This window comes from Pisolithus orientalis (genome assembly GCF_024613125.1).
Source record: "Pisolithus orientalis strain OTSU chromosome Unknown F5J12scaffold_2, whole genome shotgun sequence".
In the NCBI taxonomy this organism is placed as follows: Eukaryota; Fungi; Basidiomycota; class Agaricomycetes; order Boletales; family Pisolithaceae; genus Pisolithus; species Pisolithus orientalis.
Genome location: NW_026260783.1, coordinates 1,286,699 through 1,309,346, shown reverse-complemented (window position 1 = coordinate 1,309,346; position 22,648 = coordinate 1,286,699). Strand labels below are relative to the sequence as shown.

General features: G+C 51.4%; 12 protein-coding genes across 12 annotated transcripts; 9 read left to right on the top strand and 3 right to left on the bottom strand.

The window, feature by feature from the left end:
• Window positions 1-67: 67 nt before the first annotated feature.
• On the top strand, window positions 68-1,330 carry F5J12DRAFT_946264 (uncharacterized protein; the record flags this gene model as incomplete). Its single annotated transcript, XM_051749746.1, has 2 exons — window positions 68-858; window positions 910-1,330. Coding segments are annotated over 2 exons (927 nt in total), but the record flags the coding sequence as incomplete, so codon positions are not given.
• A 1,327-nt stretch (window positions 1,331-2,657) lies between these two features.
• On the top strand, window positions 2,658-4,376 carry F5J12DRAFT_712373 (TPR-like protein; the record flags this gene model as incomplete). Its single annotated transcript, XM_051740760.1, has 1 exon — window positions 2,658-4,376. A coding segment is annotated over one exon (1,719 nt), but the record flags the coding sequence as incomplete, so codon positions are not given.
• A 915-nt stretch (window positions 4,377-5,291) lies between these two features.
• On the top strand, window positions 5,292-5,972 carry F5J12DRAFT_698020 (uncharacterized protein; the record flags this gene model as incomplete). The annotated part of the gene is made up of 1 exon (XM_051740461.1): window positions 5,292-5,972. A coding segment is annotated over one exon (681 nt), but the record flags the coding sequence as incomplete, so codon positions are not given.
• On the top strand, window positions 5,860-6,675 carry F5J12DRAFT_798163 (uncharacterized protein). Its single transcript, XM_051744206.1, has 2 exons — window positions 5,860-6,297; window positions 6,320-6,675. The coding sequence occupies exons 1-2, from the start codon at window positions 6,030-6,032 to the stop codon at window positions 6,580-6,582; spliced, it is 531 nt and encodes a 176-aa protein (XP_051605012.1). The 5' UTR covers window positions 5,860-6,029; the 3' UTR covers window positions 6,583-6,675.
• On the bottom strand, window positions 6,676-7,564 carry F5J12DRAFT_798162 (uncharacterized protein). The gene has a single exon (XM_051744205.1). The coding sequence runs from the start codon at window positions 7,277-7,279 to the stop codon at window positions 7,103-7,105; it is 177 nt and encodes a 58-aa protein (XP_051605011.1). The 5' UTR covers window positions 7,280-7,564; the 3' UTR covers window positions 6,676-7,102.
• Window positions 7,565-7,599: 35 nt separating this feature from the next.
• Window positions 7,600-10,184, top strand: F5J12DRAFT_194420 (uncharacterized protein). The gene is made up of 3 exons (XM_051738350.1): window positions 7,600-8,421; window positions 8,496-8,565; window positions 8,622-10,184. The coding sequence occupies exons 1-3, from the start codon at window positions 7,919-7,921 to the stop codon at window positions 10,059-10,061; spliced, it is 2,013 nt and encodes a 670-aa protein (XP_051605010.1). The 5' UTR covers window positions 7,600-7,918; the 3' UTR covers window positions 10,062-10,184.
• Window positions 10,185-10,378: 194 nt separating this feature from the next.
• On the top strand, window positions 10,379-11,100 carry F5J12DRAFT_699184 (P-loop containing nucleoside triphosphate hydrolase protein; the record flags this gene model as incomplete). The annotated part of the gene is made up of 2 exons (XM_051740478.1): window positions 10,379-10,405; window positions 10,474-11,100. Coding segments are annotated over 2 exons (654 nt in total), but the record flags the coding sequence as incomplete, so codon positions are not given.
• Window positions 11,101-11,210: 110 nt separating this feature from the next.
• On the top strand, window positions 11,211-11,878 carry F5J12DRAFT_712308 (copper transporter; the record flags this gene model as incomplete). The annotated part of the gene is made up of 3 exons (XM_051740753.1): window positions 11,211-11,548; window positions 11,609-11,708; window positions 11,771-11,878. 3 exons carry the CDS (start codon window positions 11,211-11,213, stop codon window positions 11,876-11,878), a joined length of 546 nt encoding a protein of 181 aa, XP_051605008.1.
• A 100-nt stretch (window positions 11,879-11,978) lies between these two features.
• Window positions 11,979-13,366, bottom strand: F5J12DRAFT_194331 (N-terminal nucleophile aminohydrolase). Its single transcript, XM_051738349.1, has 8 exons — window positions 13,289-13,366; window positions 13,221-13,236; window positions 13,139-13,165; window positions 13,071-13,085; window positions 12,846-13,020; window positions 12,605-12,771; window positions 12,291-12,542; window positions 11,979-12,219 (listed from the first exon to the last, which is right to left on the bottom strand). The coding sequence occupies exons 1-8, from the start codon at window positions 13,289-13,291 to the stop codon at window positions 12,083-12,085; spliced, it is 792 nt and encodes a 263-aa protein (XP_051605007.1). The 5' UTR covers window positions 13,292-13,366; the 3' UTR covers window positions 11,979-12,082.
• Window positions 13,367-13,392: 26 nt separating this feature from the next.
• On the top strand, window positions 13,393-16,351 carry F5J12DRAFT_798135 (beta-lactamase-like protein). The gene is made up of 11 exons (XM_051744204.1): window positions 13,393-13,664; window positions 13,718-13,763; window positions 13,818-13,909; window positions 13,972-14,547; window positions 14,600-14,789; window positions 14,922-15,068; window positions 15,130-15,279; window positions 15,333-15,587; window positions 15,643-15,784; window positions 15,840-16,036; window positions 16,087-16,351. Exons 1-11 carry the CDS (start codon window positions 13,471-13,473, stop codon window positions 16,207-16,209), a joined length of 2,112 nt encoding a protein of 703 aa, XP_051605006.1. The 5' UTR covers window positions 13,393-13,470; the 3' UTR covers window positions 16,210-16,351.
• An 892-nt stretch (window positions 16,352-17,243) lies between these two features.
• On the top strand, window positions 17,244-20,808 carry F5J12DRAFT_946248 (uncharacterized protein; the record flags this gene model as incomplete). Its single annotated transcript, XM_051749745.1, has 17 exons — window positions 17,244-17,498; window positions 17,603-17,697; window positions 17,752-17,782; window positions 17,836-17,993; window positions 18,044-18,074; window positions 18,126-18,295; window positions 18,344-18,407; window positions 18,463-18,503; window positions 18,554-18,786; window positions 18,845-18,997; window positions 19,046-19,091; window positions 19,144-19,283; window positions 19,335-19,454; window positions 19,502-19,700; window positions 19,753-19,917; window positions 19,973-20,213; window positions 20,276-20,808. 17 exons carry the CDS (start codon window positions 17,244-17,246, stop codon window positions 20,384-20,386), a joined length of 2,253 nt encoding a protein of 750 aa, XP_051605005.1. The 3' UTR covers window positions 20,387-20,808.
• F5J12DRAFT_194174 (uncharacterized protein) lies at window positions 20,586-22,435 on the bottom strand. Its single transcript, XM_051738348.1, has 8 exons — window positions 22,304-22,435; window positions 21,974-22,253; window positions 21,744-21,925; window positions 21,416-21,693; window positions 21,211-21,357; window positions 21,032-21,157; window positions 20,862-20,975; window positions 20,586-20,802 (listed from the first exon to the last, which is right to left on the bottom strand). The coding sequence occupies exons 1-8, from the start codon at window positions 22,401-22,403 to the stop codon at window positions 20,764-20,766; spliced, it is 1,266 nt and encodes a 421-aa protein (XP_051605004.1). The 5' UTR covers window positions 22,404-22,435; the 3' UTR covers window positions 20,586-20,763.
• Window positions 22,436-22,648: the final 213 nt, after the last annotated feature.

Below are 22,648 nucleotides of genomic sequence, written 5' to 3'. Positions count from 1 at the left end.
CGCTGGTAGCACTCTCTAATGTCGTCCCACTTTGTCGACCCCTCGTCCCTGTCCCTCCCCGTCTCTGCCATGTCGTCCTAGCGAGCCTCCCAGAAAACGCCCCCGCTCCACCCTGACCCCAGAGGAGCGCAAGGAGGCCCGTGCCCACCGCAACCGCATCGCCGCACAGAACTCCCGCGACCGTCGCAAAGCCCACTACACCTACCTCGAACGCAGAGTCGCTGAACTCGAGGAGGAAAACCGTCGTCTGCGCGCAGGCCTCCCAGCTACCAGCCCAGCCCCCTCCGATCCCGACGTCGAGTACGAACGGGAACTCTCACGTAGGCGCGCAGAGGAACAGCGCGAACGGGAAAATCAGGAACTTCGAGAACGTATACGCTCCCTCGAAAGGGGCTACGAAGCCGTCGTCCGTGCCCTCGCAGCCCAGGGCAAACCTCTGCCCTCCACCGACGTCCTCGACAGTTCGGCTTCTTCCGCCAACCCAGTCACGGACAGCTCCCCCGTCCACTCTACCTCCCCTCCCGAAACGTCGTCCCTCTTGTCACTACATGCTTCCCTTCCGCTTTCTCCTGCACCCACACATTCCACCATAGCAGACAGCCCAATCACCTTCGAAAGCGATTCTCTGGACCTACCCTTTAGTCTAGCATTCTCTCCCAATCCGTCTAGCCCGTCATTCCTTGGCTCTCCCAAGAGTCCTCTCAACCTTTCCTTGTCGATCGAGGCGCCCACTCGCCACCTGGCACGGGTGGCGACCACTGCTAATGTTCCAGCGGTAGCCCTGCAGCGGGTGGGCAGCCCTCGGTTAACGACAGGATGGGCGAGGACATCCAAACGTGCATCAGTAGTACGACCGAGGTACGTACCCTTTCTCACCTCCGCGATGGACCATCGTTTAACTCGAAACAGCCAGAAGACGAGGCCACCTCAGATGCCGTCATCGCGCGTCTGCTCGCGGAGATCATCGCGTCGCCGCCTTTTGCTGCTAACCCTCTACCGAGTGTTGGCACTGCGTCAGAAGAGACGCATGGCTCGCAGATGTTAAACTCCAGCGAGTGCGTCCCCTTGAGAAGCAGCCCGGGACTTGGACTTGGTAGCATTGGGATAGACGACTTCGATTGGGCGCAACAGGCCCAAGCAGACGTGGAGATGGAGAAGCTGCTAGGGATGTTACCAGCAACGCAGGACGTCGACATCAACCTTTCGTCTTAGACTCATTTAGCGATAGGCCCCCCCATGCCTCTCCATTGGACTCTATTTTTCTCGCATCATCTGTCTATCTATTCCCATACTCTATCACGTCTATTGTTGCGGAGCTCTTTTCTATGATGCCTATGGTCTGGTTTCTCCTTTTTGATCAGATACCAGGATCCCCCTTCACATCCAACATCTTGTACCACCCTTCAGGTTACCCTCACCCACCATTATCCACCACTTTCCTCGCCCACTGAACCCTTCCACCCACTAGCACGCCAGGCTCCAATGCTGTCTCCCACCACGCTTCACACGTTTGTTTCTCCCCGTATGGGTCTGACGAAATGAACGGGTTGGCTTGTGTGGTGAGCGCTTGGAACCCGTTCTTGCATTTGGTGTGGTCGGTTTCGTTGGGTCCTTCCTCTTCGTCTCTAGTGCTGGGTTTTTCTGTATAGGTGTGTATAGGCTTGGATAGTGAATACATCCTGGTCCTGCACGTCGACAGTGCTGAGCTAAGTTGGAGCAAATCATTTCAGCGCTTATGTGTGCACTCAACCAGGAACACAAGGTCAGCGAGCTGCCGCGAACTAGACGAAGTCGAAGTGTAACAAACTGAGGACCGAGGTCAGCAAATATCTCATCCGATTGCATTGCTGTTAGGTTGAAGTATCTTCACTCCGTGTCGCTTTGGTCAGCCTTTAAGTGGGCTGAAAACTTCGTTGCGCCTCAAATTTTCGAATCGAAGTGAGCTCGCACCGATGGCAACATTACTTGCCAGCAACGAAATCAAGAGAAGTCATTGAGCGGCATGGACTCTGCGTGTTCGCTGATGGGGGATCAACCCTGGGGAGCGTTACGTGAAGACCAGGAACTCCAGCCAAGCAGTCTCACGGCCGACGTCATCAAACTGGTTGTCAGTCGATAACAATACTTGGAGTCCTCGAGTCAAGGGGAGCTGATTAAGAAGTCTATCTGACATGCGAAAAAAAAAAAAAACTTGCTGTAGTGCGTGGGCGGTAATCTCATGCTCCTACAGCATCCCACTGGGCTCTATCTCTCCTACCAACGTCCACCAACCGTTGGGTTATCGGTGAGCCCCTCCACAGTTCTTCAAGTACCGTGTAGCTTAAACAACTAAATCTCTCCAGTCCCTCCAACTGCTTTGCACCTCTACCATCTCAATCGGTGGGGTCCCTATTTAGTCCATCGTTGCGTTACGTACATTGACCCGATCAATGTAGTTTCATCCACCCGTTTCTCTCCCCGTCGCGGAACTTCAAGATCGTCTGCTCTTTACACGGTGGGGTTCTTTCACGCTGTTTCCCTGACCATGCTAACATTCCAGATTGTTTGCCCCCTTTGTTTCTCGTCTCCAGGGGTAACACATGGTTATACCATTCCTGGCTTATTGCAACGCATCACCGAACCCGGCCTGAAGGCACGAACTATTGCAACGGCATTCCATGGATTTGAGAAATGAGGTTTCCCTAAAGCGAGTAGACTTGAAACGCTTTCCTCCTGGACAAGATGGTCGGTTTGATGCCCTTACCGACCTAGCGGACGCCCTTTACAACAGATTCAAACAAGAGGGAGGAATTGAGGACTTGGACGAAGCAATCACTTTACTCCGTGAGGCTTTGGAGCTCCCACCAATCGGGAATGACGTGGATAATCGGTCCTTGTCTCTCAACAATCTCGCAGTCTGTCTTTCGAATAGATATGAGAATCAGGGGGCAATCGACGACTTAGAAGAAGCCATCACGCTTGGACGTGCAGCATTAGAGCTCTGTCCACCAGGGCATCCCGATCGCTGTGTATCCCTCCACAATCTTGCTTGCGACCTCAGGACGAGGTTCGTAAAACAGACTGCAATCCACGACTTGGAAGAAGCAATTGAACTGCTCCGTGCAGCTTTGGAACTGCGTCCTTCCGGACATCCCTATCGGTCTTCATCGCTCCACCAGCTTGCTCTCTGTTTCTCGAACAACTATGACAAACAGGGGGGAGTTGCTGATTTGGAAGAAGCTGTCATCCTCGGACGTGCAGCATTAGAGCTCCGTCCATTAGGGCACCCTGACCGCATCGTTTCCCTCAACAATCTCGCTCATCTCCTGAGGAGGAGGTTCCAGAAACAATCTTCGATAAATGATTTGGATGAGGCAATTGAGCTGCTTCGTGCAGCTTTGGAACTGCATCCCTCTGGAAATCTTCACCGGGCGTTTTCATTCCACGAAATGGCACTCTGTCTTTCGAATAGATATGACACTCAGGGGGTAGTCGGGGATTTGGAAGAAGCGATTACACTTGGACTTGCAGCACTAGAGCTCCATCTACCAGAGCATCCTGATCATGGTGTATCTTTCCACAACCTCGCTTGCAACCTCAGGAGGAGATTTGTGAAACAGGCTGGGATCTGTGACTTAGAGGTAGCAATTAAGCTGCATCGTGCAACTTTGGAGCTACGTCCATCTGGACATCCTCGTCGATCTTCATCACTCCACCAACTTGCCATCTGTCTTTCGAGTAGATATGACAATCAGGGGGTGGCTGCCGACTTGGAGGAAGCCATCACTCTCGGACGTGCAGCATTGGAGCTCCGTCCGTTAGGCCATCCCGATCGCTTGATATCTCTCAACAATCTCGCCCATCTCCTGAGGAGGAGGTTTCAGAAACAAGCTTCAATGCACGATTTGGATGAGGCGGTTGAACTGCTTCGTGCAGCTTTGGAACGTCCTTCTGGAAATCTTCATCGGGCATTTTCATTCCACGAACTTGCTCTCTGTCTCTCAGCCAGATATGACAACCAGGGGGTCGCTGCCGACTTAGATGAAGCTGTCATGCTTGGACGTGTAGTACTAGAGCTCCGCCCACCAGGGCACCCCGATCGTGGCGTATCTCTCAACAATCTCGCTTGCAACCTTAGGAGGAGGTTCCAGAGACAAGCTACGAAGGACGACTTGGAGGAGGCAATTGAACTGCTCCGCGAAACATTGAAGCTATGTCCCTCCGGACATTCTTGTTGGTCTTACTCGCTTCATCAACTTGCTCTTTGTCTTTCAAATAGATATGACAACCAGGGAGTAGTTGCGGACTTGGAAGAAGCTCTCTCTCTCAGACGTGCAGCACTTGAGATCCTTCCACCAGGGCATCCCCACCGTGGCGTAGTTCTTTACAATCTCGCTTGTGTCCTCTGGAGGAAGTTCCAGAAACGAGCTGACATGCCCAGGTTACACAGAGCAAATTCTCTTCGTCGGGGGCGGTCACAAAGCCTTGCTGATGTTCCCTCCTCACTCTTCGAGCTTTCACTACACCTCTGGGATAGGTTTCAGAAGCAGGCTGCGTTGACTGACTTGGACGAGGCTATCTGTCTCACAACATATGCTTTGGAGCTTAGGCTACCAGGACACCCTGATTACGCTGTCTCCCTCAAACATCTCGCTCTTTTTATAGGAGAGCGAGTTCAGCGGCTGGCACAACGGTCAAAGTCAGGCGAACCTGTCCTCCGTAGTTGCGTGGTAGACAACCTCGGTGCTCTAGCGAATTACTTTCGGGACAGATCTCGCAATCAGCACGCCATTGTTGATTTGGAAGAGGCCGTCACATTATACCGATATGTACTGCAATTCCGCCCGACCGACCATCCCAGTCGCGCCTTGTCCCTCCATGACCTTGCACAGAGTCTAGCAGACCGGTTTCGTCAACAACCTGTAGCAGCTGATCTGGACGAGGCTATTGCACTTGAGCAAGAAGCCCTACAGCTACTCGTACCTGGGGATCCTGATTACGACGTAGCTCTGCGCTGTCTTACGGCTTGCATCCAATTGAAGATCAGCTCACAAGTTGCCACGACACCTTCCGATGACTCAGGTGTTACCCTCTTTGACATTAGGCAAGCCGTCCGCGATGTTGCATTTGAAACCCTCAAAACTATGCCGACCAGGCTGCTGCACACACATACTGGTATCCTGTGCAACAGGGATGCCCAAGTATCCCATTTCATGAGCAGTCAACAGTACAGTCAACTGCTGTCTTCGTGTGCGGCGTGCGACCCGGCTCAGCAAATGAAACTCATCCGTATTAATATCTCGAGATACTTTCAGTACGTCATGTTTTCTCACCGCTGGAGTACAGGCGAGCCATCACTGCGCGATGTCGAGGGCCACCCGATATATGGCATGTCAACAGTCGGGGGCCTTGGAAAGCTCCAAGCCTTTTGTCTTGTTGCCTGCGAGCGGGGTTACCTGTGGGCATGGAGCGACACTTGCTGCATAGACAGAGATAGTAGCGCCGAGTTGCAAGAGGCTATAGGGTCGATGTTCGCGTGGTACCGACAGTCTTCCCTGACTATCGTGTACCTCTCTGATATTCCGGATACCGGTTCATTCGCGAACAGCGAGTGGTTTCGACGTGGGTGGACCTTGCAAGAACTACTGGCTTCCCGAAACATATTATTCTATACTCAAGCCTGGTCACTTTATAAGAACGTCACGTCTTCGAACCATAAAGCTGATATCGCCGTGTTGGAAGAGCTGGAAAGAGCAACCGGAATAGAGTCCCGGTTCCTCACCAATTTTTCTCCAGGTATGGATGATGCACGTTCGAGACTCCAATGGGCCTCATTGCGTGCTACCACCCGGCCTGAAGATATTGCCTACTCACTGTTCGGGATCTTTAATCTCCACCTGCCCGTTCTGTATGGCGAATCTGCTGAGAACGCGCTTGGCCGCCTCCTCTCCGAAATCATTTCGCAGTCTGGGGATATCTCGGTTCTGGATTGGGTCGGAGAGGCGTCATCGTTTCATAGCTGTTTCCCTGCCTACATCACCTCGTATCGAATGCTACCTTTGCCTCCACCCCAACCTATCGCAGAAGAACACGCAGCGATGATACATACGGAACAACCCGAGCAGGCCGGGTCGTCATCCACAACACTACGGATGCTATTTCGTTCACTTGCCAACTCCCTACCTCCCCGATTTCTCAGTCACCGCCTTATCCTGCCATGCATCGCTTACCGTGTTACAGCAATTCAGCGGAGGGTAAATCCGTCGACCCGGAATTACACGTACAAAATCCTAGCATCTGGGCTGAGGACCACTCGAGGTCGCACTGCCAAGCAAGCTAGAAGATGTGACAATATCACAAGGTGCTTTGCTGCTTGCTCGTCCCTGGCACTCGCGGCATCTTCTTGGTCCATTCACTAACGTTCACGCCACGATTGAAGAGCAGCTACTTTTTACACTGGGAAGGCCATTTAACGTTCTTTTGTTGACCAAACTACCCCAAAACGAGTACCTCAGGATTGCGTCTTCTAACCTCATTACCGCCCACCCCATAGACTCTGCCAGTATTCTGCAAAGCAGACTTAGAATATTCGATATTGTATAGATAATCCGTCTATGGCGTTCCGATACCAGTCATAGTGACTCCGCTGGTCCTCCCCATTGTGGTTTACACTCCGACTCCAGATACGGCTGCACAATCAGCTGTTATAGGGGTGTGAATGTAAACAGGTTGACCCATCGTAACAATTTATTATGAGAAGGGAGACGAGCGTATACTAAGTCGTGCTATTTTTGCCTTGGATTCGTCAGAGCACCTCATCTCTGGCGGCGTCATACTCGGCCGCAGCCCGTTTTGCCTTATCCTTAGTATCCCAAGCACCCTCGGATCAGAAAGACCTTGGCACCATCTACATAGTTACTCGAATTTGGGGTCCCGTCCTGTACATACAAATAACACAGTTCCCGTTGCAGTGCCTGAAATACAGCTTCCAAGGACACGGGGGAAGTGGGTATTGTCACCCGTGCAGAAAGCTGTGTTGGTGACGAGTCTAGAGGGAGGGTTCAAGTACAAAGCAGAGTCCCATTCTGAAGCTTCAAAAGTTCAACAATAATTGTTCTTTCATCTACTCGTCGTCCGTGTCCTGTTCGAGATCAGTTGGTCGGAGTCCAGCCTTGGCGAGGGCCTCAGGAGATGTATAGTCGACCTTGATGCCACGTGTGCGTCGGGCCCTGATCTCACTCGGATCAATCGCGTCCATGTCCTCTTCTTCGTCTTCATCCAGCTCTTCCTCTCCTTCCATTTCTTCGTCGCTGTCCTAATGACAAAGGGGGCTTAGAAGCGACCGCGAGCGGGTATTCGTGTTGCATACCTCTTCGTCCTCGTCATCATCATCGACATCCTTTTGTTCTACATCCATGGGCGCGTCCTCTGAAGCGACGGGTTCTTGCTTCCCCTTGCCTTTGCGCGGGGAGGCACCCTTGCTGGCAGGCTTATTGCTCGTTGAACTATCGAACGAGCATCATTAAGGACCACTTTGGAGAACAATGAAACGAGCTGCTTACCCAGCTTGAGATGACATGTGTATTTTTATTTTTATGTTATTTCGCGAACGAGCAGAAGAGACGCGTAGGCGGTGTTTGGGTATATTTGATGCGGGATGGCCGGATTTGAAGCGGAGATTTGAAAACGGAGGATGTTCTCGGCGTGATTCATAATCCGGGGGGGAGTGATGACGATATACAGCTGGTCGTCGCCGTCAGCTTGTGAGGACGGGTGTGGGCGAGCACTGCGCAGAGAGAGTATAAGGGATAAGGGATACATGATGATCGTAGCAGTGACATGTGCTAAGCTGAGTTGAGCGTGGTCGTAAGCGAGACGCGCCCATCTCTGTCGCATCGAGTCTTGTTCTCTTCTCTCCACCCGACTACAACCTGACATCATGCAACCGCCGGCGTCTGTTTCGCCTCTTGAGCCCTTCATGCCCCCCCCAGTCCAGAGACTCTCTTTTCCCCCACTCCAACCCGAGTCTCTCCCCCCCGTTCCTGGGCCCTCCACAGCATCCGCGTCAACATCAAACTCATCCAGTATCTTCCCGTATCTCCATCGGCTCCAGATTACCGACCTCACCATGAACTCTCGTCACAGCAAACGACGTCCTCTCCTTCTCCTCAGTCTCTCCTCCCCCTCGTTCCTCAACGCAGTCGCTACGGACGCCAACTCCGACAAACCCCTCTACTCCGTGGAAACAGTCGCTTCCTCCACAACCATCTGGCGTTCAGATCCCTGGGACGGCTCAGCAAAGATTGCTGACATCCGCTGGCCAAGAGAACTCCCTCTCAAGGGAAAATGCAAGGACAATACCCATGGCGCTCGCATCCAGATGAGCGGAAATTCCACTTGGAAGGATACTGCCAGTTTCCTCAAATATTGTTCCCTAGTAAGGTATGTATCTGTACCCGCCAGGTCCCAGCTACCCCCGTCCTTGCAACACAGAGGATTCTGACTGTTACTCATAGCTCGCGCAAGTTTTACGTCCCGTACCATCCCCATGCCCTCAAATGGAAGCGTTCTGGAAACTCGTACCAGGTATGTTCGATACCAGGAACCAACTGCGCGTCAATAGTCTTATTGTCCCTCTAAAGTGTGTGACGGCAACTTGTAAAAGCCCTGTTGCAACGCTCGAGTCCTTTGACGATGTCACAGAACCGAGACTCAGAGTATTTGAGAACCTAGGGAATACCGACGACTCGGTTCCGCAGCTTGATCATGCGGGTATATCCCTCTCCTTCCTCGACCATCTCTTCGTTACTGCTTTGCTACTCGTCACTGAACCTGAGGATTGGATGATACTGGCTCGTCGCCCTATTTCAGATGCCACCTCCTCAACTGCATGTCTATCTTCTAGGTCCACTTCTCTCAGAGCACCCGCCTCTGAACGTCAGTGGCGGAAAATCATGTACGGCGAGCCCCTCTATCCTTCTCTCAAGCCACCCGCAGCAGACAAGCCCGATGCAGATCACGGCGAGCCTGTCAACCTTTCGACGTCTCTCCAACAGTGGCGCAAGATCGTCTACGGCGAACCACTCTATCCCTCCCTGCGCCCTCGTAGCGCCGACAGCCTCGGCCTTCCGCCACGACCGCGGACGGCCTGCGACAGTGCCAGCATCTCGTCTGACTCCGCGTACTCTCCTGCGACGCCCTCGTCGACCCCATCCACGGGATTCTATGATGCCTCGTCATTTGATGAGTCTGATCGGCTTGGTACCCGCATCATCGCCGACCGACGATGTGCCGCTTCCCCGCAATCTTTCTCGCCCACACCAGTATCACCCATACCTTCATCAGAACACGTCCCATTCTCACCCCGGTCATCATTATCTCCACGGACGAGCGCAAGGCGAGAGTTGCCGAATCCACCTTCGGCATTTCATCCACCTCCGTCGATGCAGCCGTGGCTTCACCGGTCAAGGTCGTCTCCACGGCTTTCACCTGGAACGCCGATGACTGAACGACGGCAGAAGCCGAGCGAGGACGGCATGCGAGTAAGGACAACAGCACTTTTGGACGACCCTGACACACGCTACTCTTCCGTGTCACCCTCGACAAGCGCGAGGAGACGACAGTTACCGACTGTTCCCGCCACGCCATCCTCACGTCAACATCAGACGCCTCCGACTACAGAGAGGCGGTTATCGTCGCAGCGAATGCTGCCGCCTACGCCGGATGCTGTTGCACGGTCGGCAGCCACGGTGGTTCACCGACATGTACAGTCCCAGTCTCATGTGACGCCACCTCAACCACCACCACGAATAAGGCAGACGCGGCGACCCGCTACAGCGGGCCATGGTGGTGAGGGTGAGGGAAGGCAGGTTGAGCAGCCTCCGCGGGACGAAAAGGATCCCCGCGAGCTCATTGATTGGATGCGAAATGTAAGTCGGGCGCATCACCGACGGGTGCTTGGAAACCAAGACGGCCAGCCGGGCATAGATGATGCGGCATATGAAGCTCCACCTCCAGCATACAATGCGATAGATTTTTCGACCCCTCCACAGGCTCGGTCGCCTGACCGGACCATTGGTTGACTACTGATTTCTTTCTTCTTCTCTGGCATGGATTGTCCATTTTCGACTAAATGGGTAGGACGGGTTCCTTTTCGCCAACATCGATTTACAGATATAAATCACCCTTCTGATCCACTACAGTAATATTGACATCCATTTCTCTTGTATCGAGTGTTTCCCATATACCGTCATTTTGTTGTTTGTCAGGTTCATGCCCGGATATATAGAGATACGTTGTAATAGCATTGGGGCGTGTTGTAGCACCAATGCATTCCCATCCTTTCTTGTCAACCGACATGCAGTGCGTCAGTCACACGGAGCGAGATCGAGATGCCATCAATCGTGCAATATTCCTTGTGGTGATGGTAAGTTAGTTCCATCTGTCTTGCTATCTCCCACTCAACCCATGCTCGTGATTCCGTGTCTATGACAGGGGGTATCAGGGACAGGAAAATCCACGCTCGGAGTTGCCCTCTCCAACAGGCTCAGGCTGCCATTCGTAGACGGCGATGATCTCCACCCCCCTTCAAACATCGCCAAGATGTCCCGTGGCGAGGCCCTCACAGACGGGGACCGCAGACCGTGGCTGTACCGAATTCGCCAAACCGCTGTCAAACATATCCTCGATCAGCTCGGCGCACCGGTGAGCACAGACTTTGAGCCGGGTGATCAACCTGAGACAAAAGGGGCGATGTCGGCCAAGTTTGAGGAAGAGGGTATGCCGGAAGAGTGGCGCCGACCAGGTGTCATCGTTGCTTGCTCGGCGCTCAAGAAGACGTATCGCGATGTCCTGCGTGGGCTAACTCGTTCATCTACATCAAATACATCTCCTTGCGAGGATCCATCGCCGGAGTTGGACGCAGTCACCGCAGTCCCCACGACGTTGTTTGTGTTCCTGAAAGGGAGCAAGGAAGTGCTCATGGACCGCATGCAAAAACGGGAGGGTCATTTCATGAAAGCACAGATGCTCGAGAGTCAGCTGAATACGCTGGAAAGCCCAGAGGACGAGCCTGGTGTGATAACTGTGTCTATCGAATCCTCGACGGAGGAGCAGATGCAAGCATGTTCTCAGAGCTATCCATCTGTAGATACAGTGGCACTGCCACCTGGTTGTACTGTACCAGTAGAGCTGTCTGGGTCATCTTCACTCGTCTCGATATACACAACACCATGAACCACGGCGATCACCAAATGCCTGCCAAGTGTGCAATGCACATGCTCTGGAACACCCAGATCATCAACACCTGCGTCGTCTTCCGGTCCTGGCACATCCACACCCACACCCAGTTTGTCGGCTCTGTCGTTGCTATCCTCCTCCTTGGCGTCTTGTACGAGTACCTCCGCGTCTTCCAGCGGTCTGTCAACAGACGTATCGTCTCGACACTCGGGAAGGGGAAGAGGGCAGCGAGCCCCATTAGTGCCAGTGGCAGGAGCACGCCTGAGAGGGGCGCCAGTTCGGATGAGGTGGTGGGGTTGCTGAATGGGAGGAGGATTAGGAATGCCGACCGGTAGGCAAGTCTCTCATGGACCAACAACGCTGCTCTGACATAGCCGTCTCTTTTCAACAGGGTCAGTATACCAGCACATTTGCGGGTGCTGAGAGCCGCTCTGTACGGCGCCTCCGTGTTCCTCTCGTTCTTCCTCATGTTGGTCTTCATGACGTATAACGTATGTGCGAATTGGCTGGTCGCGTATTCCGCTGTTCGTTCACACTCGCACACCCCTTGCAGGCCTACCTTATCATTGCGGTCGTCGCCGGTGCTGCGATCGGGCACTACGTTTTCGATCAATACGTCGAACTTGACAATGCCGGCGGAAAGAGCATGGCGTGTCATTAGGCTTGCAATCTAGCGCAGTGTACATGGTGTACGGACAGAGAACTTTCATGCACCATTTTCTTCTTGCATTAGTATCAACTTCATAAGGCCATCCCCTGTAGTCTGGGGTGTGATGCAATACCAACTTATGCACACTTGAGAAAATACACGCATTGAGAGATATGCAGATCAGAAAAAAACGCAAGAGATACATGAATGTCACATCTACGATTTCATTTCCGCATCGTCATCCTTCTTCGCCAGACCCTCTGCAACAAGTAAAGCATCAATCTCCGAGGGTCTGTATATCTTGGCCTTGGGCTGCTTCGCAGTCTCGTCGTACGTCAACACCGCAAATTCCACTGACACAAGAAGCGGTCAGTAACCGCTCTTACTCACAGCAAACCGCGCTGGCGCCACGTCCACGACTTACATTTTTCGCTCCCAAGTGTGGGGCTGTCCATCGTCTTGCTCATAACCCTCAATACGAGGCTGATCGCCTGTTCGACGCTAATGTCGTCTTTGTACTCTTGCTTGAGGAGGCTCTGTGCCGTTCCATTGTTCGCGCCGATGCAAGTTGCTTTCCATCCGGAATAGTTGCCCGAAGGGTCGGAGTGATAGAGCTGGAACTGATAGTGTGGATCGTAACCCGCATACAGAATGGAGACACCAAATGGTCGAAGACCTAAAGTTATGAGCAAGGAATGGGTTCCACCCGAACTTGATGAATGATTGAGTCAGACATACCACCGTATTGAGTATACCCTTGTTTGAGATCGCAGAGCCTCTGTGCAAGGACTTCGACGGGGATGTCATCGTTATACTGGAGTAGGTGCTGCTGGGCAACCGTCCGTGCATAATTCACCAGAGAGTTAGCGTCGGAGGTGATACCTGCCACGCCGCCGATCACGTTTCTGCCGTCCACGATCCATTGTCACGTCATAAAAAAAGATGTTCACACAGTCGAGAGCGAGAGTGATCAACGCACGAATTGAGCAAGAACATCTTCTCACCACTACCACCATATCCACCTCCCACTTTCGCACCGGACAGGTCGAGTAACTTACCCGTTACACGTTTCTCCGCTGCGAGCACGACACCATCCTTGGCGAGTACGCCGAGTACGGTGCCTGCATGGGAGATAGCCTCCATAGCATATTCGACTGTGGTGATATGGGTACGAGGTAATTCGGTCCATGATAGACGTACATACTCTGGTATAATCGACCTGTAGATACCACCTGAATGAATGATATGACTGAGAAGTGATATTGAATGCACCTTCAGGAGAAAATATAGTTGTACGACCTATTCGATTACAATGTCTCATCGTCAGACGCCATCATAAGACTTGAATACGCACTGTCGTATCTCCTTGCCTGCGAATTCAATCAGTTTATATCTGCCAACGACGTCGATCTCAAGACTGACCATGATTGCTTCAGACGGAGGACGGTTAAGATGGATGTACTAATTGTCAGTGACTGACGCGTCTTCGAGGCATACGCGTCGCGGCAATTGCCGCCTTATACAAAGTTGCAAACGGCTTGAGTTGACCTTGACTCTGTAGACTTGTCACATTTGGATTCACTTTGAATACTACATATTCATAAATGCAGAGAGATGCACTGCGGATTACTCTCCTTGGCGCTGGCCAAGAGGTCGGGAGATCCTGCTGTGTGCTCAGACACAGAGGCAAGACAGTCGTGTGCGACGTAGGTATTCATCCAGCCCACCAGGGCATCGCATCGCTCCCATTCATCGATGAACTCGACTGGAGTACAGTTGATGCAATTCTTGTAACACAGTACGTTCTTCCTTGAATCCCTGCATGCTGATCATGGGGCACACCCACTGCAGTTTCCACCTCGATCATGCAGGCGCCCTGACATATATCACTGAGAAGGTACGTCTGAATCCGATTTCATGAATGAACAACACCCTTCTACTGTGCCACGAGACCAACTTCAGGGAGGGAAAGGGAAAGGTCTATATGACTCACCCCACAAAGACTTTGCACAAGTTCATGATGCAAGATTATCTTCGCACCAGGTCGGACTTTGAGCCACTTGGACTACTTCATCTGACTTTTATGGTCTCGTTACCCTTACTAGTACTTCGACAGACGCTTTATTCACGCCCCGGGATGTCTCCGTATCCCTTGAATCCATCATTCCTGTCTCCGTACATGAGCGCGTCTCGCCCTGCGAGGGAGTCTCTTTCATACCCTATCACGCGGGCCATGTATTAGGTGCCTGCATGTTCTTGATCGACATCGTCGGACTCAAGATTCTGTATACGGGAGATTATTCCCGTGCGGAGGACCGCCATCTCGTCAGGGCAGAAGTTCCACCCATCCGACCTGACGTCCTGATCGTAGAAAGTACCTTCGGTGTCCAAACTCTTGAACATGGGCAGGACAAAGAACACCGGTTGACGGACCTCGTTCGCACGATCGTTAGTCGCGGCGGTCACGCACTATTACCTGTTTTCGCGCTCGGCACGGCCCAGGAACTGTTGCTCGTTCTTGATGAGTACTGGTCCGACCACCCGGAGTTGCACGACGTGCCTGTTTATTACGCCTCAAGTTTGGCTAGGAAATGTATGGCAGTTTACCAAACGCATATCCACGCCATGAACGAGAACATCCGCTCGAGGTTTGCAAGACGGGACAATCCTTTCGTGTTCAAGTGCTTTCTTGGCATGCTTTTACGTGTGGTGGGAAACTGATTTCACTTACAGGCACGTCACGAGCATTTCAAGAGAACGGGGATGGGAGCGCAAATTAGTTGAGGGTCCCCCGTGCGTTGTCCTTGCAACTCCAGGTTTCGTGCACGTTGGTGCAAGCCGAGAGTTACTTGAACTGTGGGCACCTGATCCTCGCAACGGTATTATCATCACGGGTTTTTCTGTAGAGGGTACGATGGCTAGGGTGAGTGGTCGGTACTGCGGGAAATGTTCTGTTTGCCTGTCTGTTGTGGTAATTGTAACGAAATACATCCATTCTTTCCCTCATTCCTTGATACCGCAACGGTGTGCCTCATGATCGCTTTGACTCTCATAGGACATTCAAACCGAGCCTGAGCAAATCGTCTCGCTCAAGGGGACACCTATACCGTGCAAGCTCTCTGTCGACTACGTACCCTTCAGCGCCCATGTTGACTATACTCAAAATGCAGAGTTCATTGAACTTGTCGATCCCGATCACATTGTAAGCGTTAGTCTTGCTAACACAGTCAAATCTGCTCTGTTAATGGTGGTCCTGTCGCCAGGTATTAGTGCACGGAGAAAAGAATGTCATGGATCGTCTATGCGCTGCTATGAAAGCTCGATACAAGAATAAAGGGAAGGACATTAACATCCATACACCTCAGAACCTCGTGGAGCTTCAGTTGTCGTTTTCCCAAAAACATGTGGCAAAGGTCGGGTAGCTTCCGTAGTCATTGATTCTTCCCTTCCCTCACATGCGCATCAGGCGGTCGGAACCTTGGCAGCTCAGCACCCACTGGAGGGTGACATCATCTCCGGATTGCTCGTTTCTAGGAACAACACGCACATGCTCCTTGATGCGCAGGACCTCCGTCCGTTCACCGGACTTTCGACGTGCACTGTGAAACAGCGGCAGACACTCGCGGTATCTGCCAGCTGGGACTTGGTAGGGTGGCATCTTGGGGGCATGTTCGGGACTGTTTCAGAAAGAATAGATCAAGACGGTCGGCTTACCCTGCGGGTACGTTTTCTTCACCAATTGAAGCGCAATTCCAGAACATCCCTTTTTTTTCTAGATTATGGACGTGGTCGACGTTAAGCATGCTTCCGAGAACGAGATGACCATTGAATGGGAATCAAGTGCAAGCAATGACATGGTAGCGGATTCGGCGATGGCACTAGTTGCTGGTGTCGATCGAAGCCCCGCATCTCTCCAGCGTAAGTGCAACTTTCATGATCGGTGCGCTAGTAAACTGAGATATTTTTCCTCCAGTGACTGCCCTGTCAACACGCTGCACCCATCCTCACGCAAAGACGCCTAATAATTGGATGAGACACGTTTTCTGGTTCCTCGAAGCTCATTTTGGGCAAGTGACATTAGATGTAGGTACCGACGCAGAGCAGAACGCAAGCCCCAACTTCACTATTCGTTGTGATGAGGCTACCGTTTATGTTGACGCCAACCGGGTGGTATGTATCGCCGCGGGATGAGGTGGAAGTGTACTAATATGTAGTTTTAGGCTGTTGTCTCTGTCGATGAAATGCTGAAGAGTCGCATCGAGGCAGTAATTAACATGGCCATTTCAACTACAGGTTCACTCGCAGACCTGTTTTCTACTGGCGTTCCTATGCCTGCCCTCTAGATATTCGCTACACTACACTTACCAGAATAAGGCCGCTTTGCATGGCAGGCACCTTGTTTACCGCGCTCAATACTCACCCCCACGACACCTTATAACGTACGGCTTCGTAGGTAGAAGTTCGGACAGGTAGTGGCGCATCATGCATCGTCGATAGGCATCCTTTCCCCCGCGCTCTCGCATGCACCCAGAACTCTACCCCACGACGCCTCCAAGCTAGAACTAATTGTTGTAGCTAGAAGTTTATAAAGTTAGTGGACTAATTGCGCCTCGTTGATACGTATCCTCGTTACTGTCTGTGTCAAATGAATGATGGAATTGGGGGGGAATAGGTTATGCACATCAACGATTTCCACATGGCATCGGGTGCAAGCACGAGCTCTGACATCGAGAGGATCGGAGCACGACCCTATGACAAACACCCGGACATCAAACGGTGGGTTTCATGAGTCATGATGTATGAACTACAACATATATAGGCATGTTTCTGTTATCGTAACAACGTCCAGCAAAGGCTGGAGTCGACCATTTCAGACGGATGGGAAGATTAAGTATGTTGGTCGAGTAGTTCTGGCGTAGAAGGTGTGCGTACTTTGTCTGTGCAGTATTATTATCTTAGCTCCCCTCCGTGACCTTGAGAACACTACATGTTAGTGGGAAATCGTCGGGCTGGTCATAATAAACTTGTTCGGCTTCGCTGTGCATCTGCAATTCCTTGTCTAATGCTAGCACTTACCAGCAGCGTTGCACGTACTTTGCGCCGGCCCCCTTCATTACCTAACTTGCACCGCCCCTCTCCGAGTTCATCCGTTTATTAGCCAAGAGCTATCGCTCTATTATCTTAAATATCCTAGTGAGAGTAGCACCAAGTACTAGACTATGAACAGTTTTCGTGGAAACATCGTTCTTCACACGTCGCGGACAAGACTTGGTAGCACGGCGTAGAAGTATGTATAAGTGACAGTGCAGAGAGTCGTCGCGGCCAGAAAGCTTGATGATATACACGTAGGGATATCATTCCCCAGCACTTGCTTGCTATGTCTTCGTCCTTAACCACCATGACCTCCAACCACCCAGATGTTCCCTCAAAACGGCGTCGAACAAGCAGCATTCCCAATGCAAATGGGATGACCCAACCACAGCTTGTCTCCCAGAACCCGATTCCTGTGGAGGGATCTCCACAACAAGGGCTCTCCCCAGTCTCCCCGCAGCCGTCATCTACGCACATTCCAAAACGAGGTGCACGAGCTTGCACCGCATGCAGAAAGGGTAAAAACAGATGCGAAGGCGAGGTGAGGCAGACATATTTTCAACATGTCACCCGGTGGTGCTCAATATTTCAATCATGGCCCGATGACCCGCCCGGCCCGGGGACCACTTTGTATATGACATGTAGCCCCCCTGCCGTCGATGTAGACAGAACAATACACCCTGTATATTCGAGAAGCCGGAGAAGAAAGCTATCCAGCCATTGCCCACTGCGAGCGTCGAGTATGTCCAGCCATTCCATCCATATTTCGTACAGTGCTATAGCGTGTGCAACAGGCGTTTGACCCGTCTCGAAGGGCAGTATTTGGTGCGGTATTTCGGGCTGTCTGTCCGTATGTGTCTAACGTGTTCCAACTGCAGGTTATGCAAAGCCAGATGATTGGAATGCAGTCCTCATTGGACCGCATTTTATCCGCCATTCAACAACCCAACAACCAGCAACAACACCAGGCCTATCAGCAGTCTGTCGACGCAGGACCTAGTCGCGAGGGCAACCTCAGCTACCAGCAGCGTAGCCAGTATGTGCACATGCTTTTCTGTCTCGACACAACATTTCATGCACGTGTAGGTTTCCTCCACTCCCAGGTTTTGCTCCCCCAGTGTGTTGAATTTATTCCCGGATTGTTTGAGAAGGGAATTAATGGATTTAGCCACATAAATATGCCACCTATGGCATCGTACCCAGCACCATTTCGTCATCCGATGATGAATCCGAGGGTACACTGCCACGCGCTACCATTGGTACACCTATCGAGGCTCTCCAGGGCCTTGCCAATGCTGCTGCAGAAGCAGCGGCAGCCCCGTGTGCTGCTTCACCAACGTTAGTTGTTCCACATCGAAATCAGGGTGGTACTGAATACAACTTCAGAGTGAAAAAGCGACCGCGGCCTGAGCCTATTCCCCGAAATGCTTTCCCTCATGTCGTCGAAAAAGTAAGGTTCTCATTTGTTCTGGTAGATGTTAGCCTCATTCATGTCCCTTGATTAGGGATTGGTCTCGGAAGACGAGGCAAGACAACTCTTCAGCATGTAGGTCTTGAAGACGCATCTGTTTTCGCGTTCGCACTCATCGCTTCCAGCTTTTTTACAGGTTGTCATTTGTTCATCCCATTATTCGATCCGAGTTACGATACCTTCGAAAGTCTCATGGAACGTACTCCTTGGACCTTTGATTCTATCCTCGCAATCTCGTCGAAAGTCAAGAGCGGAAATGGACCGCTGCCTCCTACTTTTTACAAGTGTTTGGAGGAAGCACAGGGTATCGCAAGGTCGTCCCTTTTCTGTCCTGTCGTTAGAAAGGAAGCCGTAATAGGTGAGCTTCCACCTTAGGCACAACTGCCCATGCGCTTTACGTCGTATTTTCATCCTAGGGATGTTGTTACTTGCTGCTTGGAGCACCAATGGCTGGCTTCCGAGCGGCCATGCGATGCGCATAGCCCTAGACCTTGGCTTACACCGTGCCCTTGACAAGCTTAACGACGATAGTGGCAAGAAAAGATCGGACGAGGAAGAGAGAGACCTTGGTATACTGCACTTTTCCTGTTTGATAATTGATACTCAATGCTACGCAGTTGTTGCGGCACGAATTTGGTTATGCCTTTATTGGTTCGATCATCAGTGCGTCTTTTTTTGTCAGGAGTGATGCTCGTGTGCTCACGAATTCAAATAGAATGAGCTTGGGGACTGGCAGGCCTATTCTCTTGCGAGACGAGAGTTCTATTAAACACTGTCGTATTCTCCTGACACATCGCATGGCGTCCCCGACGGACATCCGACTTATATCAATGGTTGAGCTTATCGGTCAAAAGAGTACGTGAACAGCGTGGTGACTTGGGGTGAATGGCTGATGTTTCTTTCTAGCTCAGATATACGAGACGCTTGCAACTCTCAATGGACATATCAATCACAACACACTTGCCTTCATCCGAAGGGCCAATGCTGCCCTTGACAAATGGTTTGCCGACTGTGACGAGCTCCACCGTACGTATTTGCATCGTTGATACTGCCGCGGCTCATGCGTCTCACAGGCCAGGCGATGGATGAGGAATCTCTGATTCGCAAGATTCTTGTGAGTGAGCTTCATTATGCCAAGTTGTGGCTCGTCTGCGTTGCGTTGCGCGGTGTGTCATGGGACAAGATGTCTTTTGAGCAGCGAGAGTTGGCTTTTCAGGCCAAAGATGCGGCTTTCAATTGCTTATCGGTCTTTTTAGATTCAGCCGAGTATAGGTGCGTGATTTTGAACTACCTTACGCCATGCGTAAATTCACTGGCCTACTAGAGCTGCTCTTCGATATGCAGTACACGACATTCTCATCATGCTCGCATTTTCTGGTCTTTTCCTGTTGAAGGTGGCCAGTCTCTTCCATTCCGAGGTGGATTTAGCCGCAATCATAGGACAAGTCGAACAGTTAGCTCAGCTATTATCTGGTGTTGCAGCAGAGCGGTTTGAGTTTGCTTTAAATATTACAGCATACAATACTCAACATCTTCCTGGCCAGTTACGCACTCCCTTTACGCATCATGCTCACGAACCTCCGCCGCAAACTGGGAATGATTCCAGCTACTCACAACATGCCTCCACCCGTCCCAGATGGCATGCCTGCTGCACCATGCGTTGATCCGCAGATTTCGCAAAGCGTTATGCCGTCGTTGACAGCAGAGGAACTGCGTCTCACGCATCAAGGGAATGATTTCGGCTCATCAAAACCTACCGCGATTCCGTTATGGTTGCAAGAACAGGTCCGTCGCTCTTCCGATTTTCCCGCTTTCCTTTTTCTTACTCCGCCCTGTGGCGCTTCAAGAGCCTTGATGACCTTGGCCTTCCGGTAAACGGATCGGACGGTATCTTTCTGACTATAAGTGACACGGACGGGTGGTTTGGGGAACTTGTTCCTGTGCCTGAAGCCTGGTGATGAAATTGTTTTCACTTCCATCTTTGCTGGTCTGTTTTGATCGTCCAGATGCCCACATGATTGGTTGCGAAAATCATGTATCTTTGTTTACTCCTTAACTGACTGTTATGTACGATCTCTTATTTTCACGTCGTTTAGTTGCCTCGCAGAAGCCCTCCTGCAGGGTGTCCGCATCTATTCTTGGGTATCGATATTATGGGTACGATGTAGCGTCATGTGAAATATACTTCCGAGGGTAGAAAACGCAAGATATCATGAATTCGTTCAGACTTCATCGGTCATCCTCAGAAGTACAATTAAATGTGCTAAAGCGGGCTGAAGAGGAAGGGAAAAGAGTCCACTACATTGCCTAAAACCACATGATTATCTGGAGCCTATCATTCCTCATCTCCACTGTCTTCCTGTTCTTGGAGGAACTGGGCCACGAAGCACATGTTGAGTGACGCTGAAAGCAGAGTGCGTAAACGGTATATACCTTGACAAGGGCTTCGGCAGCCTTCAAGAAGTGTTGTCTTCCTTGAGGCTTGGAGCCCTTCTGATGCCAGTAAATGATAGCCTGGTCTGAAACACAGTCCTTGTTGTACAGAACCTAATACGCACTCAACTGTTTCAATTCTGAGAAGATGCGAAGAATGAGTTGTTTACCTTGAGTATCGGGACGAACGCTTTCATTATCCGCGTGTCATCGTAACAGTGTACTTGCACCGCGTTGATCAACGCGACCTCAACTTTTGGACTCTTGCTGAAAGCCTCAAGGACAGGTGCAAATTTCTGCGCATCGTGAGCAAAATGTTCATTGGGTGACATCACATCATTGGGCGCACCCCAATTTCGCGGAGCGCAAGACCTTCGATCTGGTCTGAGCGGGCACTCCAGTCGACGGTAGCCATGAGACCCTGCCACAGGCATTGTATAAGCTCAGTATCTGGCAGCGGATTCTCTTCTAATTTGCTCTGCACGGAAGAGATTATCTGGTACGTGTAATCCGTGTGAGCAGTACGACGGGTACCGTAGTTGACCCATACACACGGTTTCAGCAGAATCGTCCTGTGCACAGAGGTCTTTAAGCTCCGACACGATGATCTCTTTGGCGAGGGCTTGTTGTCTCTTGGTGTACCAATCGGCTACTTGAGGAATATTCTCCTTGCGGAAGAAGTTGTCAAGAATCTTGCCGTCTCTACGATTGGGCGGGAAGAAGATGAGAAGGTCCTTGATGTTGCCACGTCTCAAAGACGTGGCAAGGTGTTCCATAGATTGGTCTGCCAGATAGGCGCGGAATATGATTGCGAGTACAGTTATAGATGTGTCTGAGTATGTTAATGGGGCGAACGTGATAAACACGAGGGGTTAAAAGTACCATTCTTGACCAGGTGGTCTTTACTCAGTGTTTGCAGACAAGTCGCACTAACAATGCCCTGAGATATGAGGAGGCCGACTGTCACGGAAAACTTGTCGCGCTGGTCAGGAGCCCATCTGTTTATGTACTGGAGCAGGGTGGGGAGTGACTGCTCTTCGAGAGGTTTCTGAAGATACTTGTATCTGAAGTCGTTGAGCAAGAATGAGCGTCGCCTGGCAAGATGGACATGCCTTCTAATGAGTTTATTGAGGACCTGAACATAATTCTTTAGGTCGTCGACTGATGCAGGGTGCTTTGCCTGTAAGATGGAGAAAGGAGACATGGGTGCACCGTCATCGACATAAGAGCCGCCTGGCTGGATGAGACCGCCAGCGAGGATGATTTCGAAGAGGGCTTCTGCATACTTCAAGTAATCGAGGGAGGGGCCTGCCTGGAGAAGTTTATTAGTGATGGCCTCGAAGTCGTGGTTGTCGACGGTTTCGAGGTGTTTATATAGTTGATCTCTGAAGACTGATAACGGGGGTAAGATAGACAAGAGATTTGAGTAGAAAGAGACGTGCCCGCTGGTTCGTGCTTTGCCTGAGCTTTGACTGCACCCTTTCTAGCTTTGATTTTGACCCCCTGGAGCGAAGGCTTTGCAGTGTTGGATTGCTGAGACATCCACCGTCTTCGAGGCTGTCGACAAACACGGGCTGGCGGGACATGCAAAATAAATAATTTACTGTAATTATGTAATTACCTAATTGGCTCACGTGACGCAGTGGATCTCCTTCCAATCGCGTCTTCGGTCCTCTGGACTTTGTTGTGGACACGCCAAGTTGGTGTATTGCTGCCCCCCCGGAATGTCGGAGTCCATCGTTCCAGACGGTGAGCACAGCTTTTCTGCTGCCGGAGCTCGTCGCTCA